Below are 20,280 nucleotides of genomic sequence, written 5' to 3'. Positions count from 1 at the left end.
GCTAGTTGTTTCATTTAATGAGATATCTCATTTAATAAGATATCTCATTTAATAAGAGAGGCTAGTTGTTTAAATTTTATTAGTGGAGTATGAAGTGGAGCACAATTGATGAGACAGAGGATTTGGACTCATTGGCCATAACAATTAACTAACTTTTGAAAAAAAAAAAAAAAAACCCCGTTAACAAGCTAATCTCGGTCATTAACAACCTCTCCAATTTTCCCGCTCGAAACCTTAGGCACATAATCTCCGTCAAATCCGTACCAATACTAGAATGTTTCTCTCTCTATTATATCTCTTTTTGTCTCTCTTCTCAGCCTTACTCGCAACACAAACACTCTCAACGATACTATGTTGTCTTGTGCATCTCTAAGAAAATCCTCGCCGTCCATCCACCAAGTTGTTGCTCTTCACCGCTTCAATACTCGACATTTATTCAACAATCACAAGCCTCCACCTCATCATCATCCTCGCCGTCTTCGTTTTCATCGTCACCGAGCTCGTTTCGTGGGTCGGGCTACGATGACAGCACGAGTAGAGGGTCGGGTTTTAGTTTGCTTGTGAGATCGGTCTCTGCGGGGCTCGTGATTGTTGGTTCCAGCTTAGGATTTTGCCAATGGTTTTCTTCTCCTTCTTCTTTGAATACGAATTCCTTTCTATCTTTTTCCGATTGGCCTAAAGATACGACATGGGCACCAAATCATGATGACCCATTTCGACATTCAAAGGCTGAAAAGAAATCCAAGTATCTCTTTGGAGGTACCTCTTAATTGATATTCATTTGCTTAAAGATAAAGTTTTTATTTTTAGATCACAATTTTATTTATATTGAATTTGTGCATTTTAATCACTGGGTAGTCTTATGGGCATGTCATTTCACAATGCATGCAGCACTTTGATTTGTTCATGAATCATGATTCCCTTACACCCACAATGTGAATGACTAAAGGCCAATGTGATACATGATGATGCTCACAGTTAATATCATTAAAGTTTTCGGTTTGTAATACCTGTTTGGATTGTTTTATAAAAAGTAAAAAAAAAAAAAAATTCTTTTCTTTCATACTAATCTTACACAATTTTCATTTAATGGTGTTGGAGTTTTTATATTCACGAGTAAGGCGTGTTATCATATGAAGCTATTTTTTACATGTACTCTTTAGGCCATACCTCACATACTCTAATTTCACATGTAAATAGATATACTATAAGTTAATAATGTACTCTTTTTGATAAATCTATTTACAATAGGAAAGCTATCCATACTTATTGGATTTGTCTGTTATTTCAGATGCGTATAGGAGAAGAGTTTTCTTTAAGTATGAAAAACGAATAAGGTTGCGAAGTCCTCCTGAAAAGGTATGGCATCTTTAGGAAAGTTTTTACAATTGTTGGCCTGGTGCTTATGTGCACTGAATTCATGTTTCCATCCTGCAAGCCCACAGAGAAAGTTATGGTGACTAGCTATCTAACCGGAAACAACACTTAATTACAACTGACTTCTTTTGTTTATTTAACTGAAGTAGCTTGTCACAATCAATCATTTTTAGTTATAAGCAAGATTTCTATACTAGATTGCAATAACATATAGGTTATTGTTGCATGACAAATGCTATTCTTTTAGTTGTAATGTATATATCAATTATTTATAGTATAAATGTATGATAGAAGAGAATCTGTGGTATAGGATATCAGGAGGTGCTCTCCAAATATTGAGTACATCTGACTGTAACAGGGTTGCCATTGAGGTAGTTCCTGTCACACTTTTTGATATAGGAAATGAATAGAAACCAAGTTTTGTACTTTTACACTGATGAAGTTGCCTGGTTGAACCAGGATGTAAATCTTAGAAAGGGAGAACCACATCTGAGGAGAATCAGTGGCTATTTCACAGGCTATATGGAAAGATTTAAAGGTTCTAATGTCTTCCATCTGGTTACATTAAAATTGTTGAAGCAACAAAACATAAACTTCTTCAAAATTGTGAGGTCATTGAAGTTACCACACCTTTAAATATAATTTCTGAGGAGATGCATGCCAAGTATTCAATGAGTATCCAATTCATGGCAATCCACACATTACCAATGAAAGAACAACTACCAAAAAGTTGGAAGTGCCACGTGTGAATAAGATAAAACTTGGGTACAATACCTTAGGTATAATACGTTAAGTTCCCCAATTATATTAAAAAATCTGGTTGCATTGAACAATAAAACGCAAAAAAAAAAAAAAAAAAAAAAAAAAGGAAGAAGAAGAAGAAATTATTTCCAAGGACAATAAAATTCAATGCAACTGTGTTTGAATTCAATTGGAAAACCTAAAGTATTGTACCTATGTTTTACCCCTATGAATATCAGTTAAGATTAACTCACTGTACAAATGTGTTTATCTTCTGTCTTCTTTGCTAGGCAATATCGTAGCTTCTACTTGATTTGGATGGTAGATGTGAATCATATTATGTTTTTGTTTACACAAAATGTTCACTTATGGCCTCATGCACCATGTTTGCCTTCCAGGTCTTTGAGTACTTTGCTTCTGTTAGAACACCTTCAGGAGAGACTTTTATGACACCAGCCGACTTGATGCGAGCCATTGTTCCAGTTTTTCCTCCATCTGAATCAAATCGTGTTAGGGAGGGATATTTGAGAGGGGAGCGGGTTCCTGGAGAGTTACATTGTGCACCTTCAAAATTTTTTATGCTTTTTGACACAAACAATGATGGACTCATTTCTTTTGCAGAGTGAGTCAATACTCTTTAATAGTTAGTTTGCATTGAAGTTGTGTGTGATTAATGTTTTTTTCCCCCATTAATGGAGGCGTATGAACCAAAATAGCTTAAACAAAATATGTATCAACAAACATTGTTTATTTGAATCGAAATGCAGCATACTGAGCTTTAAAATTGATGAGAGATCTAAAGCACTCTGTTCATTCCTAATGCCAGGTACATTTTTTTTGTTACACTACTCAGCATCCCTGAGTCTAGCTTTACAGTGGCATTTAAAATGTTCGATCTTGATAATAACGGGTAGGTATCTTGTGTTTCCATCAAACACCATGTCAAGAGGCTAATTTATTAGTGCCTACAATGTGTTTTCTCTATTTATTATTTTTTTCATCACTGAAATTATGAGTGCATGCAGCATGTTAGTCAAGCTGCTTAGATGTTAATCTCACTTCTCATTTCCATGTGATCTTTATTGTTCTTTAATTATGAGCACTCTATCATAATCCAAAAAACGTACTAGAAGATGGAGCTTCTCCATTTTTGTGGCATAATAGAGACTTAGGAGTAATGAAGGCTGTCTTTATTTGTTATACTGTTTTTAGTTTCTCTTGACCATTAATATTCACAGATTGGTCAAAGACAGGTCAGGTGACCTGCGTTGTGCTGTCCTCCCTTGAGACTTTGACACCATTTATCGCAAACTGGAAGTGGTCTTACAAAATTTGCATGATATCCCAAAAGAATTAGTCACAATTAAAGCTCCCTGGAATCGCTTATATAACTCAGATCAACCTATAATATGCCTAATGCGGAGCTAAGAACCTGTACATGCCTTTACGTTTTCAAATCATTAGTGAATCATATTCTAAATCTTTGGTGTGGGATACCACATATCACGCTCTAGATATAATTAAAACCATGATATGCCAAAGGAAAGAAATAAATTGAACTCTACAAACTCTTGAATCTTGAACTTGAGCAGTCGCCAGCTAGAAAGATCTACTTTGCCTTTTAGTTCCATGAAGAGCCATCTCCTCTACTGGTTTATAGAGCAATGTGGCTAGTCTCACTGTTTCAATCATTTCTTTTGGTCTCTTCCTTGTTCTTGCACATGATTTGACCTAGCTATGATGAAATTCCATATTTCTTTTTCAGTTGGTGTATTGGTTCTACCTATAACTTTTTCACGAATGCATCCATTCTTATCCTATCTTTTCTTTCGCAGGGGTCTTTTGATCTCAAAATAAATAATTTTGCTGCAATCAGATAGGGATGTGCTTGAGTCCTTGGTATTTTGTAACACACTGAATTATTGGCCTTATAATGTTCATAAATTTTCTAAAACTTGAATGGTGGTATTCTACAGAGTCAAATAGCACATGACAGTTAATGCACCGATAATTATTCCCAACTAATTTTACGGGTGAATTTGACAAAAAGAGAAGGGAATGAAGTCTGAATTTTACATTCAAGATAACAAATTACCAAAACTGCAAGAAATATACCTTGTTCCATTCTTGAGTGACTTCGATAGCCATATTGGATTTGTTTAAAATCAACATAATAAAAAGAATCACCTCCTTTGTGATGAAAAAGCCTGTGTTGCTGATGATTGTGCCAGAAAAGAGGGTATAATAAATAGTGTCTCCAGATATTTAGTCTAACAACATACTTCAAAGGAAGATGGTTGTAAAGTTGCTCTACACATTATGAAGCGACTGGGAAGATAGTTTTTTATATTGTCTAACGACCATTACTTCTGCTATTTAACTTATAGATTGTTATGACCTTCTTAATTCTGTTATAGAACTTTGCACCATTCTTGAGTACAGTAAACAAGAAATATTCAGGTATCATGCATAATTTATAGTTAGCATCTATATGTGTTGGCATTGTTGAGTTATATTTGACCTAAATTTGGTGTCAATAGAGGCAAGTCTTTTAGGTATGCTAAGTGGCATTGAATTATTGCAAGATAGTTTTCCCCTCCATTGGCATTTATATGAATAGGTGCTGCTAACATTTTTCTATTTACTGAATTTTGAATACTAACTTACAAAAGCCCATCAACAGAGAAATTGACAGGGAGGAATTCAAGAAAGTGATGGCCTTGTTGCGATCTCAAAATAGACAAGGAGCTCAGTCCAGGAATAGTTGGCGACTTGGTCTCAAAGTTTCTGTAGAAAATGGGGGGCTGTTGGAGTACTTTTTTGGCACAGATGGCAAAGCATGCTTACAACATGGAAGATTTGTTCAATTCTTAAGGGACTTACATGATGAAGTAAGAGCTTCTTCCCCTCTCTCTTACATGGTTCTGGCCTTTCCATACTGTGGTTTCTTTTTTGCCAAAGATAGTGTCGCAGTGAATTGCAAATAATTAAGCTTTTTTCATATTCTGATTGTTTTATACTATTTAGAGATTTGGCATATTCTGCTGCATCTGTCTGTGTTTTGATATCTGATTGGACATGATCTTGGAATGTTAGTCATTGTATTTTGTTTAATACCAAATATGAGATTAAAAAAATGGCTTACAAAACCACACCAAGGATTCAGCAATAGCTAGCTTATCTTGAATCTATTGTCACGTTTCTGTGCAATGTGAAATTCTCTTGGACAATGATCTTGAACTGAAATCATATGTTTATCAAGCAAACACTTGCATATTTATCAAAAGTTATCCATTCTTTTTGGTTGACATTACCTATGTAATGTAGCACTTTATTTGTATATAGTTGCAAGAATTCTCTGAAGATGATACTTTGAAGCATATGATCTCCTAATAGGTTATACACAATTCTTGTGGCCATTAGGAGGCCTTTTTCCTAGAAAAAATATTGCCTACCATATTGATGGTATCCTTTTTTTAATGCTCAAAACTTGAATTAAAGTGACTAAGGATATATAGTCCAAGGCACAAACTTTCCAACTTATACTTTATTACCATATCATATTCCTGCTAATTCATTCAGTCATTTCCTCGCTTCATGTTGATTTGTCCTTTGGGATTTGTGGATATTGAAAAAACGTATATTTATAATTTTACAGATCTTGCAGTTGGAGTTCTGCCACTATGACTATAGTTCACAAGGAACAATATCAGCCAAAGATTTTGCCTTGTCCTTAGTTGCATCAGCTGACATCAACCACATAAACAAGATGCTTGATCGGGTTGATGAATTGGACAATGAGCTGCATCTTAGAGACATTAGAATTACATTTGAAGAATTTAAAGCTTTCGCAGAACTGCGTAAAGAGTTGCAGCCCCTCTCTCTGGCCATTTTCAGTTATGGAAAAGTAAATGGCTCATTGACGAAAAAGGATTTCCAGAGAGCTGCATCCCAAGTACATTTACCTAAAACTATCCTTACCTTTTCACATGTAGCTTCCCAAGTATAGTCTCTTATTCTAATGATGTTATTCAATTCATGATAGGTATGCGGCATCTCTATTACAGATAATGTGGTTGACGTAATATTCCATGTGTTTGACTCAAATCGTGATGGGAATTTAAGCTCAAATGAGTTTTTAAGAGTTTTACAAAGAAGGGAAACTGACAATCCGTGCTCTGGCTCCGAGGGATTGTTATCTTGCTGGATGAACTGTACAACCAATTGTTCTTCTACAAAGATGCTCCGTTAATTTGTTGAATGCAAGAAGAATCCTTTGTAAGTGTTAATATGTAGGGCACTGATAACGTTGAAGACCAAGAAACTATTGTACAGCTGGGGATCTTGTATATCCTCTTCTTCGTTTCTTTCTCAGCCAAAAAATAGGCTGGGGATCATGTACAGTTTTTTTTTTTCTTTTTTTTTTTAGAGTTTCAACTTATAGTATCCATCTATGATGATAGCTCTTTATTATTAAACCAAGATACCAATTGATTTTTAGTGTAAACAAGAATCATGTACAGTTCTAGTTGAAGCAATTTGGGGTATTAAAATCTCAAGCAGGCTAGTCATACTGATTTTAGCAGTGCTGGTGCACAGCAGATTGTTCCTATTACTTAATAAAAAATAAAAATAAAAAAAATTTAGAACTTCATTGGTGAATTTTTATATGGGGTAAGATGGTTCATGATTGTGCATGCACAGCCTTAATATGCAATGGCAAAATCCCGTGTTTATTATTGAGCCATTTTGCCAATGACATACCATTTCTAATTCATGAACGACAGCCAGCAAGCATATGACAATCTTTACCCAGACCACGTGATGTTTGTCGCACTTCAATGAAAATCTGCCACCAACCAAAAAAAAAAAAAAAATTAAAGAGTTGCAGCCCCTCTCTCTGGCCATTTTCAGTTATGGAAAAGTAAATGGCTCATTGACGAAAAAGGATTTCCAGAGAGCTGCATCCCAAGTACATTTACCTAAAACTATCCTTACCTTTTCACATGTAGCTTCCCAAGTATAGTCTCTTATTCTAATGATGTTATTCAATTCATGATAGGTATGCGGCATCTCTATTACAGATAATGTGGTTGACGTAATATTCCATGTGTTTGACTCAAATCGTGATGGGAATTTAAGCTCAAATGAGTTTTTAAGAGTTTTACAAAGAAGGGAAACTGACAATCCGTGCTCTGGCTCCGAGGGATTGTTATCTTGCTGGATGAACTGTACAACCAATTGTTCTTCTACAAAGATGCTCCGTTAATTTGTTGAATGCAAGAAGAATCCTTTGTAAGTGTTAATATGTAGGGCACTGATAACGTTGAAGACCAAGAAACTATTGTACAGCTGGGGATCTTGTATATCCTCTTCTTCGTTTCTTTCTCAGCCAAAAAATAGGCTGGGGATCATGTACAGTTTTTTTTTTTCTTTTTTTTTTTAGAGTTTCAACTTATAGTATCCATCTATGATGATAGCTCTTTATTATTAAACCAAGATACCAATTGATTTTTAGTGTAAACAAGAATCATGTACAGTTCTAGTTGAAGCAATTTGGGGTATTAAAATCTCAAGCAGGCTAGTCATACTGATTTTAGCAGTGCTGGTGCACAGCAGATTGTTCCTATTACTTAATAAAAAATAAAAATAAAAAAAATTTAGAACTTCATTGGTGAATTTTTATATGGGGTAAGATGGTTCATGATTGTGCATGCACAGCCTTAATATGCAATGGCAAAATCCCGTGTTTATTATTGAGCCATTTTGCCAATGACATACCATTTCTAATTCATGAACGACAGCCAGCAAGCATATGACAATCTTTACCCAGACCACGTGATGTTTGTCGCACTTCAATGAAAATCTGCCACCAACCAAAAAAAAAAAAAAAATGCCCTTTCAAATAATTTCTTTTATTAAGAGAAGCAACTTGTTTATGTGGTTGATGCAGCTCATTGTCCAATTCAAATGCAGTTTTTTATTAAAAAAAATGAAATTGATGAAATTCTTTTATTATAGAATGAGGGCTAATAATTTTTTTTTTTTTGATAAGACAGAATGAGGGCCTCTATAAATGTTATATGTCTTATTTTTATTCCTATTGGACGAGTAATATTTCTAATTTGTTAGGGTTTATTCAAATAAGCTAGATTAAATTAGGAATTCGTTATGATATATTCAAATAAGTTAATGTATGATGATGAATGAGTTATAATTATTTTATTTTTAGATTGTAGAAAATTAGAATTTATGCTTTTATATATAGTTATAAATTTAGATATGGATAATGAATAAATTGTTAACTAATCTAACTTGGAGGTTGAGGTTTCCCTCAAAGAAAATATTACTTTTTTTTTTCTTAATCAAAAAGAGAATTATCCAAAAAAATTAATCATCATTCGCAAAACAATTTACTACTCAATTAGGTAATATATAGGAGTGTATTTGGCAGGATTGATCTACGGTATTTGCTTCTTACTAGTAGGTTTTTTTTTTTTTTTTTAATATTTAAAATGCAACTTCCAAGTTCTTACTAAGAGCTAAAGATATTGCTGAATTATTAAAGCGAATATACCACCACTTCTTTTGTTCCCTCTATTTAAGCAAACATATGACCCTCATAGTGGTAGGTAGAAACACGCACCATTAACATAAAATAAAATTAAAAAAAGGAAATTCCACAGTCACATTTGGTTAAACACCAATTCTTTAGCCTGTGGCTGATCCTGCGGTTCTTCTCAAGTAATAATGCATGTTCCATGATACCAATCCCTATCATTTGTAGAAATGTGTACTAAATAAAGATTAAAAATATCAGAAAAGTTGATATTCAAGATGAAACAGGCCAGCGTAAAGAAATAGAATCCATTAGTCCTTTGCAGAAATATAATATTAATGATGGTTAATTGAATTTTTTTTTTTTTCGTCGTATTAACTTTATCAATGGGTCAGTTTTTCATGATGATTGATTATTCTTAATCAATCATTTTCTCACTTATACAAACTCGAATATTCCATAGAGTTAGGGATATAGTAGTTGTGGTGGATAATTTCCAACTTTTAAATTCGAGTTAATAATTAGTTCCATAAAGTTGGGGATATAGTAGTTGTGGTGGATAATTTCCAACTTTTAAATTCGAGTTAATAAATAGTTAATACGTGTTGTGGACCTTGTGGTTGCTTGAAGCAATAATCCAAGAACCTAGGAACTAAATATATTGATTTATTTGTAAAAATATAAATCAAGCTTGTCTGAGTTGACAGTGTTGGCTAAATATGTAACAATTGAAAAAAAAAATATAAATATATATATATACACACAATTTAATAGTTACAACTTATAAAAATAAAATAAAGTGATTTAAAAACCTTGGATCTTCTTATAAAGAAGAATAGGTAATATCACTAAATCATAAAGGCTCTTGACCACCATTTTTATAGTTGCCACTTGCCTAAAAAGTTTTTTGGTAAAGACAAAAAATAAGAAGGGAGAATTAAAGAAAGGAATGTTGAAAATTTTATTGTTTGGTAGAGTCGAAATAAGAAGGATCGAAGGAAAGTAAAATGATGCAAATTTACGTTCAAGCCCACTAATGGCCATTTACCAAATTTATTATTTTGTATAATTATTAAATGTAATAGTCATCTCATATGGAGTTATACTGATATTCCACAAAGTGCGGATCCAACCCCATGTGATGGAGATATAAAAGTTACACATAATTATAGCACCTCCACCAAAGAAAGGGAGAAATTTAGAGGCAACGAGGGACAAGTTATAAGGAATGTTTGAATTTACCGTTTTAATCCCCATTTAATATTTTTTGGGTAAAGTTTCAAAAAAAAAATATTTTTTGGGTAAAAAAACTGTTTGGCATTTTTTTTAGTTTCTTTTGGCAGTTAACAATATAAATATTATAGAAAAAAAAAGTTTATTAAGAGCATGACTGGAGCATCTCAAAATTAGTAATGTGCAAATAAATAGAGTTGTTTTAACATAATTTTTTTTTGAAAAAAATTAATTAAGTTTTTAAAAATGAAATAACAATATAAATTAAGTCAAAATATAATTGTGGGAATAAAAGCTCAAATTCATATATTGGGTCTTGAGCCCTATTTGAAGATATGGGTACGTCCGAGAAGAAGTAAATAATTGAGAAAGTCCCCGGAGTGGAGAATCACGCTAAGGAAAAGATAGAGGAATATAGTCTGAGGAGTGTATCATTCTCAAATATGAGGAATATCGGTCAAGCAAACACCTGGGCGGTTTTGGTGACCTTTCAAGAAGTTCCAACAATAAGTATGAACTTCAGGCACGTATAAAAATGATAAGAATAGAAAAATATCTAAAGGAAAAGCTACTACCATCGCATTAAATACATTGCAGCAACTTTTTTGGCAGCATTTATGTGGAGAAGATCCTTGAACAGTGCAGCCTCAGCTGCTACCACTCATGGAGAACCAAAGAAGATACCTGATAGGACATATACCCAAGTGAATGCTTAGATGAAGAACAAGTGTACGATCAAGATGGTCTAAAAGAAAACTATATAAATGTAAAAGACCTCTCATGAAAAGAGAGGAAAAAAGGGAAGAAGAGTAGAAGAATGAAGATTTACTGTAACTTTAAGAATTGTATTAGCTTTTAAAATAATAATTTATCTCCTTGAACATCAGTTTATTCAAGTTTCAAGTGTGTTTTTATATTTTTTTCATCTTTTAAATCTTTATTGACTGTTGTTTTGCTTACAAACGACCCAGCTCTTTCACACACTCTCTACAAATTCATTGTATTGGGCTCACATCCCACATCTTTTGGGCTTGGGCTACAAATCTTGATCCTACAATAATATTTAAATTCTATGTTTTAAAGCATAAAATAAAAAATTAATGAATATCTAGAATATAATAGTTATACATATCATTTTTTTTTTTATAGATACAATAGTATTTTAAATGTTTCTTAAAAAAATATATATTTCAAACTCTTGACGTCCGCTCCATGATGATTACTTTCTAAAATCAAGCCAAAATATTAATTGATTTTTAATGCAAGCGAAAATTAAATCTCAGATATCTTTTTCAACTACAAGAATTTTACTAACTGAATTAATTGGAACTCACTGTATATCATTTCTATACAAGGATAAAATAATAATTATAATCTAAAATTCTTCCTTCTATGTATCTTTTCAGCCAAACATTTGTCATTGAAGATATCAATCACTTCTTCTTTTTATCCTTCTGTTCTAATTTCTTTTCTTTTTTCATGTTCCCATTTTCCTAGCTATAATCCTTATTAAATGGATGATACTTAGGAAACAAAAGATTGTTGATGAAAGGAAATGAAATTTTTTATTATAGATAAAGAGAGGAGGAAACACTTTGGGGAGGATTTTTTTTTTTTTTTTTTTTCCTTTCTTTCTTTCTTGAATTGTATGATTTTCTAATTAGAAACATAATAAAATAAAGTGATTTAAAAACCTTGGATCTTCTTATAAAGAAGAATAGGTAATATCACTAAATCATAAAGGCTCTTGACCACCATTTTTATAGTTGCCACTTGCCTAAAAAGTTTTTTGGTAAAGACAAAAAATAAGAAGGGAGAATTAAAGAAAGGAATGTTGAAAATTTTATTGTTTGGTAGAGTCGAAATAAGAAGGATCGAAGGAAAGTAAAATGATGCAAATTTACGTTCAAGCCCACTAATGGCCATTTACCAAATTTATTATTTTGTATAATTATTAAATGTAATAGTCATCTCATATGGAGTTATACTGATATTCCACAAAGTGCGGATCCAACCCCATGTGATGGAGATATAAAAGTTACACATAATTATAGCACCTCCACCAAAGAAAGGGAGAAATTTAGAGGCAACGAGGGACAAGTTATAAGGAATGTTTGAATTTACCGTTTTAATCCCCATTTAATATTTTTTGGGTAAAGTTTCAAAAAAAAAATATTTTTTGGGTAAAAAAACTGTTTGGCATTTTTTTTAGTTTCTTTTGGCAGTTAACAATATAAATATTATAGAAAAAAAAAGTTTATTAAGAGCATGACTGGAGCATCTCAAAATTAGTAATGTGCAAATAAATAGAGTTGTTTTAACATAATTTTTTTTTGAAAAAAATTAATTAAGTTTTTAAAAATGAAATAACAATATAAATTAAGTCAAAATATAATTGTGGGAATAAAAGCTCAAATTCATATATTGGGTCTTGAGCCCTATTTGAAGATATGGGTACGTTCGAGAAGAAGTAAATAATTGAGAAAGTCCCCGGAGTGGAGAATCACGCTAAGGAAAAGATAGAGGAATATAGTCTGAGGAGTGTATCATTCTCAAATATGAGGAATATCGGTCAAGCAAACACCTGGGCGGTTTTGGTGACCTTTCAAGAAGTTCCAACAATAAGTATGAACTTCAGGCACGTATAAAAATGATAAGAATAGAAAAATATCTAAAGGAAAAGCTACTACCATCGCATTAAATACATTGCAGCAACTTTTTTGGCAGCATTTATGTGGAGAAGATCCTTGAACAGTGCAGTCTCAGCTGCTACCACTCATGGAGAACCAAAGAAGATACCTGATAGGACATATACCCAAGTGAATGCTTAGATGAAGAACAAGTGTACGATCAAGATGGTCTAAAAGAAAACTATATAAATGTAAAAGACCTCTCATGAAAGGAGAGGAAAAAAGGGAAGAAGAGTAGAAGAATGAAGATTTACTGTAACTTTAAGAATTGTATTAGCTTTTAAAATAATAATTTATCTCCTTGAACATCAGTTTATTCAAGTTTCAAGTGTGTTTTTATATTTTTTTCATCTTTTAAATCTTTATTGACTGTTGTTTTGCTTACAAACGACCTAGCTCTTTCACACACTCTCTACAAATTCATTGTATTGGGCTCACATCCCACATCTTTTGGGCTTGGGCTATAAATCTTGATCCTACAATAATATTTAAATTCTATGTTTTAAAGCATAAAATAAAAAATTAATGAATATCTAGAATATAATAGTTATACATATCATTTTTTTTTATAGATACAATAGTATTTTAAATGTTTCTTAAAAAAATATATATTTCAAACTCTTGACGTCTGCTCCATGATGATTACTTTCTAAAATCAAGCCAAAATATTAATTGATTTTTAGTGCAAGCGAAAATTAAATCTCAGATATCTTTTTCAACTACAAGAATTTTACTAACTGAATTATTGGAACTCACTGTATATCATTTCTATACAAGGATAAAATAATAATTATAATCTAAAATTCTTCCTTCTATGTATCTTTTCAGCCAAACATTTGTCATTGAAGATATCAATCACTTCTTCTTTTTATCCTTCTGTTCTAATTTCTTTTCTTTTTTCATGTTCCCATTTTCCTATAATCCTTATTAAATGGATGATACTTAGGAAACAAAAGATTGTTGATGAAAGGAAATGAAATTTTTTTATTATAGATAAAGAGAGGAGGAAACACTTTGGGGAGGATTTTTTTTTTTTTTTTTTCCCTTTCTTTCTTTCTTGAATTGTATGATTTTCTAATTAGAAACAATAAAGGATGGTGACTAAACTATTGGTACGAGGAGAAATTAAGGTGGCTAAGAAAGTTTAGCCTTCCAAGTAAGAACTTGAGCATGCGTGTATAAGTGGCAGCCTTTCAAACATTTATTTATTAAATTTTACTGCATATTTTTTACAACTAACATAACAATGAATGTAATTGGTTAATTAAAAACTATAATAAATAAAGATTTAAATCTTTTTTTTTTTTTGTCATTTGTGAGTTCATAGGATCTGATAGCCTATTTAAACTTAAAACGACCTACATTCAAAATCTCAAAGATGGTTGGAAAAAACCCTTAAAATCTTGTTGTCAAGAAAATTAGGAAACAAAAATTCAATGAAGTTGGGGTGTTTTTGGTGGTGGGTGGTTTTAGTTTTGGTTCAATCATGCAGTAATGGGTGCTTTGGTTGTTTGGAGCAAGAGAGATTAGCTCTCTTGCAACTAAAAGCTTCAATCAATGATCCAAATGGTAATTTTTTGCCAACATGGAACTCAGTCAACAAAGATAGTGAGTGTTGTAATTGGGAGAGAGTGAACTGCAGTAACATTACAGGCCGTGTAGTTCAAATTCGTCTTGATACAATGTGGACTAAGGCAGATTGGCAGATGGGTACCTTAATGCTTCTTTGTTTCTTCCCTTTGAAGAGATGAAGCACCTAGATTTGAGTTTTAATTTTTTTCGTGGAATGGTCCCAAATGAAGGTTTGATAATGTTTTAATAACTCTATATATAGTTGGTAGAATTTGTGGAATTTTCTTTATTTATTTTTCATAGTTGAAAATTAATTAAAAGTTCTAACTTGTAGGATTTGAAAGATTCTCTATGTTAAGCAAGCTGGAGGTGCTTGACTTGCACTATAATCACTTCCATGACAACATCCTGTCATACTCCACTGAAATTGCTTCACTCAAGAAACTAGATTTGAGTTACAACAATTTTAGTGGATCAATCCATATTCAAGGTATGCTTCATGCTTCAATGTTTTAAAAAAAAAAAATATATATATATATATATAACAGTAAGCTTCAATGGTAAAATTCTTAAAAGTCTACAACGGAAATCAAGGTGGTGTTTTGGAAAATTATAGAATTGGTTCCAATTTGAACTAATATGATTTATATTCAGATTATTGAGACCTAGATTGAAAGTACTTTGATGGGAACATGTTAGTAAAAATGTCAAATTTAGAACCATATTTTTTATGGGAATATATTGTTTGATTCAAAACTAGTATTTTTCAACCAATAACTTTACTAAATTGATAAGTGATATCAATTAAAATTGGTTATATTCCTCCTACCTAACTATATAGGTTGTATGGCATATCAAACACCCCCTAATGCTTAGGCCTTTCGGTTTGAGTGAGTCTCTTTCTTACAAATGAAGTAATGAAAATCGACAAGATTTATGCAACTGAAATCTCACTTTTTGCTCCCTTTGAAATATTCTAGACATAATATTTGATGATTTAGTGTTTTTCTTTTTCTTTTCATTGGTTCTTTCTTTTTCTACTTCTTTTCCCTTTTTCTTTTGGTGCAGACTTCAAAATATTTAGCAATCTGGAGGAGCTCTACTTGGAGGGAAATAAGTTCGTTGACTTCGTGACAATGGAAGGTATGAGAGGTTGTAAACATGCATGTTCATAAATTCAATTTCTTTTAATATATGGTATGTTAAAAGAATACAAGCTCGGTTATGAGATATGTCATTTTGGTTTATAGGATCAAAGAGCTTAAGCAAGTTAAAAATTCTAGACTTGAGTTCAAACAATTTCAGTGCACGAATTCTTGAGTCAGTGGCTGTGTTCCCATCATTGAAGATTTTAAATATCGGACATAACAAATTGGAAGGATCGTTTACTACTGAAGGTGAGTTATACCATTGGTAGATGATCTTCTTTTTCTTTTTCTTTTTTAATTAGTTATAAACAATGGGGGGAGAGAATTTAGACCCTAATTAAAAATATCCGCAATTTAACTACAAGGCTTTTGGCATGGATTGTCAAGTAATCCTTTTAGGAACGGTTGGTTTATATCATTCTTTTCTGCAAATTTTGGTTAGAAATAAAAATGATGATACTCTGTCCCAAGTTGTTAGTCCAACAAAACTATGTAATAATAATGAAAATGAAAATAAAAGATCTGACAAACTAGTTTGACTAAATACTTTTAGTTTTGTTAATTTTCTTCCCTCTAAAACAGATTATTGTAAAATATATATTCCCTAATCTATTTTGAAGTTCTAAACTTCTTTTTCAAACATTATAAAGAGCTTCACAATTTAATAAATTACAATAGTTTTCGGGGGTTGTGAAATCTTATGAGCAAGCCAGTTCCTAGCTTTTTAATCCATGAAAACTCATCCATGAATCTTTCTTATAAACAACTTATATGATATGCACAGCCACAGACAACCCACCTACCTATATGTTATAAAATTGCATGACCCTACAGATAAATTTGTCATTTTCAGGAGGAGGTGAAAGAATTTATTTGATAACATCTTATTCTTGTACATGCAGTTAAATTTCATACCTCTAAAACTTTCATTATTGTTCTTAGAGTTGCGCAGACTAGACAACCTAGAGCAATTATTTTTGCACGGTTCATCCATCGACAAAAGCTTCCTTCGTAAAGTCGAAGTTATGACTTCTCTTAATGTACTGACAGTGCATAACTGTGGACTTAATGGCAACTTACCAACCCAAGGTAGCCTTTCTTTCACAACCACGTTGCTTCGGATCAATATCTAAGGTATTAGAACCTAATGATCACTGCTTATTTCATTTTACAGGATGGTGTGAACTTCAAAAACTCCAAGAACTAGACCTCAGTAACAATAACTTTGAAGGGACACTACCTTCATGTTTGGCAAACTTGAAATCACTGAGAGTATTGGATATCTCCTACAATCACTTCAATGGGAACATTGCCCAATCCCAACTATCTAGCTTGACATCACTTGAGTACCTTTCTTTATCAAATAACCAATTGTTGAACCCAATCACATTGTCCTCATTTTCTAACCTCTCAAATCTTAAGGCCATACTAAGTGATAACAACAAAATAGTTTTTGAAACTTGGACTCCAGCCTCCCAATTAAAGGTTTTCAGCATGTCAAAGTGTTCATTTAATGGACTCAATAAAATTCCTCCCAAATTCCTTCAGTTCCAATATCATTTGCTAGAAATTGATCTCTCCCATAATAATTTGACCGGGATGTTTCCCACTTGGTTGTTAAAGAACAATCCAAAATTAGAGGTTCTTAGTTTAAGAAATAACTCTTTCGTTGGGCCTTTCCAGATGCCATATCATTTTCATCCTAGCATTACAAGTATAGATATTTCGGATAATGATTTAACAGGTCCAATTCCCACAAACTTTGGTTTAATTTTTCCCAATTTGGAGAATTTGAACTTGTCTAGAAATGAATTTCAAGGTAGTATTCCTACTTCCTTTGAGAATTTAGTCTCCCTAAAGGCTTTAGACTTGTCTAACAATTGTTTGTCAGGAACAATACTAGAGCATTTCTCGATGAGCTGGACCTCCTTGACGTACCTAAAATTGTCATATAATAATTATAGCGGCCAAATATTTCCTTCCAATTTCAATCTGACTAAGCTGCAATTTTTACTTTTGGACAACAACAAATTCTCTGGAAAAATCCCAAGTAGCTTCTCTAGCAATGATTTCTTATCTATTGATTTTAGTAATAACGCTTTGTTTGGCATGCTTCCAAGATGGATGGGGAATATGTCAAATCTAGGTGAAATTTTGCTGGCAAAAAATCAACTTGAAGGTCCTATTCCAATGGAGTTATGCAAACTCGTTGGGATTACCTTTCTTGACCTTTCTGAGAACAATCTGTCTGGGTCTATTCCATCTTGCTTCAATTCTTCAAGCATCAAACATGTTCATTTGAATAAAAATAGACTAAGTGGTCCCATTACAAGTGCTTTCAGAAATAGCTCTTCTCTAGTTACACTAAATCTCCGAGATAACTACCTTACCGGCAACATTCCAGATTGGATCGGTAGCCTCTCGTCATTGAGCATTCTTCTCTTAAAAGCAAATCATTTAGAGGGTAGAATTCCAGTTCAGTTATGCCTTTTACACAACTTAAGCATGTTGGATCTTTCTTACAATGAGTTTTCTGGTCCAATTCCTCATTGCTTGAGTAACATTTCTTTTATGGCAACCAACCACATATCTGATTTTGGTGGTATCTCCATTTTTAAAAATAATTTCAAGAAGAAGTCACCATTTGCATATTTGGAGACAAAGTTAGCAAATATACGAGATGAGGAACTGGGTAACTTTTATTCCTTCCAACTTGTCGATGCTAAACAAGAAGTGGAGTTCACTACAAAGGGTAGAACTTACTCTTATCAGGGTGACATCCTCAATTATATGTCTGGAATTGACCTCTCATGCAACAGACTAGCTGGTGAAATCCCGTCTGAGCTCGGAAGCATAAGCAATATCCATGCACTTAACCTATCACACAACAATCTGATAGGATCAATCCCTACAACATTCTCAAACTTAAAGAAGATAGAGAGTCTTGATCTTTCCTACAACAACTTGGGGGGAAGAATCCCCCCTCAACTAATTGAATTGACCACTTTGGAAGTCTTCAAGGTGGCACATAATAATTTATCAGGTCCAACTCCAGATAGAAAGGCTCAATTTGGAACATTTGATGAGAATAGTTATGAAGGGAATCCTCTTTTGTGTGGACCTCCATTACATAAAGAATGCACCGAACCTACAATGCTAGCAGCAGATTATGGGGGAGAAGAAGGTGACAGTTTCATTGACATGGACGTCTTCTACATAACTTTTACGGTGGCTTACATAACAGTGTTGGGAATTATTTCACTTCTTTGCATAAATCCATATTGGCGTCAGGTTTGGTTAAGATTCATTGAAGTTTGCATTGATATTTGCTATGGTTTTGTTGTTAGAATTAATTTGTAATTTTAATAAAGAAATTTCTAGATGATGGCTGTTAGTATTTCAGGTCTGTTGGTGTTCTATGTTCCTAAGGGTCAGTTACTTGTATCTAGAAGTCTAGAAGGCTCTTTCAAGTATAAATAAGTGCTATTGTATTGGATTATGCAGATCAGAAAAATCAGCCTAGCATTGTGCAGGAGCAGCAGCTCTGCATCACAAAAATAAGCCTTGTAATCCATTGTTATTTGTCAATAAAAATACCGCATATGCCAACAAATTTTGGTATCAGAGCCAGCCTATTCAACCTATTCAGCCTATACAGCACGTATACAGCACCTGATTTTTCATTGTTCACCCAGTTTTAAAACTCTCTTTAGTTAATCTCCATGGATGCCAAATCTGGAGATGTCTTGTTTTCTTATTCAACAAACCAGGTTCCTATTTTCAATGGAGAACACTATGACTACTGGAGCTCTCAATTGATGACCATTTTCATTTCCTAGCAATATCCATGCACTTAACCTATCACACAACAATCTGATAGGATCAATCCCTACAACATTTTCAAACTTGAAGAAGATAGAGAGTCTTGATCTTTCCTACAACAACTTGGGGGGAAGAATCCCTCCTCAACTAATTGAATTGACCACTTTGGAAGTCTTCAAGGTGGCACATAATAATTTATCAGGTCCAACTCCAGAAAGAAAGGCTCAATTTGGAACATTTGATGAGAATAGTTATGAAGGGAATCCTCTTTTGTGTGGAGCTCCATTACATAAAGAATGCACCGAACCTACAATGCTAGCAGCAGATTATGGGGGAGAAGAAGGTGACAGTTTCATTGACATGGACGTCTTCTACATAACTTTTACGGTGGCTTACATAACAGTGTTGGGAATTATTTCACTTCTTTGCATAAATCCATATTGGCGTCAGGTTTGGTTAAGATTCATTGAAGTTTGCATTGATATTTGCTATGGTTTTGTTGCGGACCTTGTGGTCCGTTGCGGTGAGCTGGTCAATTTCAGAATTGCATAGCCTTGCATTTTGATGTTGACAGGTTTAGTGTCTCTTCTTGTTGTTGTAAAAAGTTTTGATTTGCAAGCCTTTATGAGTTGTGTAATTCTAGCTGACCAAGATTGTGTCTTTGCATCTTAAGTTTCAATTGTAAATGCTAGTATGATGTATGTGGTGAGCAAAGACTCAAAGACGAACACAGATTATCCATTCAAGCGTTCTTGCCTACCCGTCAGCCATGGGCATATATATCTTTGTGTATCTCTCTGTTAAGTCCCGTCCATGTGTGAATAGTTTAGAGGTTTTCTAGTTTGTTTTGGAATCCCACATCGGCTAGAAAAATAGTCAGGAAATGTGTTAATTCCCATTAGGAGTGTTAGTTCCATATTGATAGGAAAGAAGTAATGAGGTGTAATAGTCCCAAATCATTAAGGCTCCGCTTGGGAGTTCATAAGGGAATGGAATGGAATGGAATGAGATGATCATAAGGGAATGGAAAGGAATGGAATGGAATGGAATGTATTTAAGTAAGGGAAAGGAATGGAAAAGAATGGAATGGAATGGAATTAAGTAATCTTGTTTGGATGTTTTAAAATAAAAGAATGGA

The 20,280-nt window shown here is 33.1% G+C and overlaps 2 protein-coding genes across 2 annotated transcripts; both read left to right on the top strand.

The window, feature by feature from the left end:
* The first annotated feature begins 256 nt into the window (after positions 1-256).
* LOC111997447 (calcium uptake protein, mitochondrial) lies at positions 257-6,724 on the top strand. The gene is given in 8 exon segments (XM_024029532.2): positions 257-451; positions 454-759; positions 1,292-1,359; positions 2,517-2,740; positions 2,945-3,028; positions 4,802-5,009; positions 5,777-6,073; positions 6,164-6,724. Coding segments are annotated over 8 exon segments (1,494 nt in total). The 5' UTR covers positions 257-351; the 3' UTR covers positions 6,371-6,724.
* Positions 6,725-16,345: 9,621 nt separating this feature from the next.
* Positions 16,346-19,694, top strand: LOC111997445 (cuscuta receptor 1). Its single transcript, XM_065773781.1, has 4 exons — positions 16,346-16,409; positions 16,495-16,717; positions 16,781-18,676; positions 19,160-19,694. The coding sequence occupies exons 1-4, from the start codon at positions 16,346-16,348 to the stop codon at positions 19,692-19,694; spliced, it is 2,718 nt and encodes a 905-aa protein (XP_065629853.1).
* Positions 19,695-20,280: the final 586 nt, after the last annotated feature.

This window comes from Quercus suber, unplaced genomic scaffold (assembly GCF_002906115.3).
Source record: "Quercus suber isolate HL8 unplaced genomic scaffold, Cork oak 2.0 scaffold_6, whole genome shotgun sequence".
Taxonomy (NCBI): domain Eukaryota; kingdom Viridiplantae; phylum Streptophyta; class Magnoliopsida; order Fagales; family Fagaceae; genus Quercus; species Quercus suber.
Note: the sequence above shows the minus strand (reverse complement) of the source record. Positions and strands in the feature narration are given on the sequence as shown.

Bases quoted from the DNA above. Each gene is read 5' to 3' on its own strand.
- LOC111997445 (XM_065773781.1), top strand. From the start codon at position 16,346: ATGACTTCTCTTAATGTACTGACAGTGCATAACTGTGGACTTAATGGC. The intron at 16,410-16,494 runs GTAGCCTTTCTT...TTCATTTTACAG, and splicing joins TGGCAACTTACCAACCCAAG to GATGGTGTGAACTTCAAAAA. The intron at 16,718-16,780 runs ATTTTCTAACCT...AGTTTTTGAAAC, and splicing joins AACCCAATCACATTGTCCTC to TTGGACTCCAGCCTCCCAAT.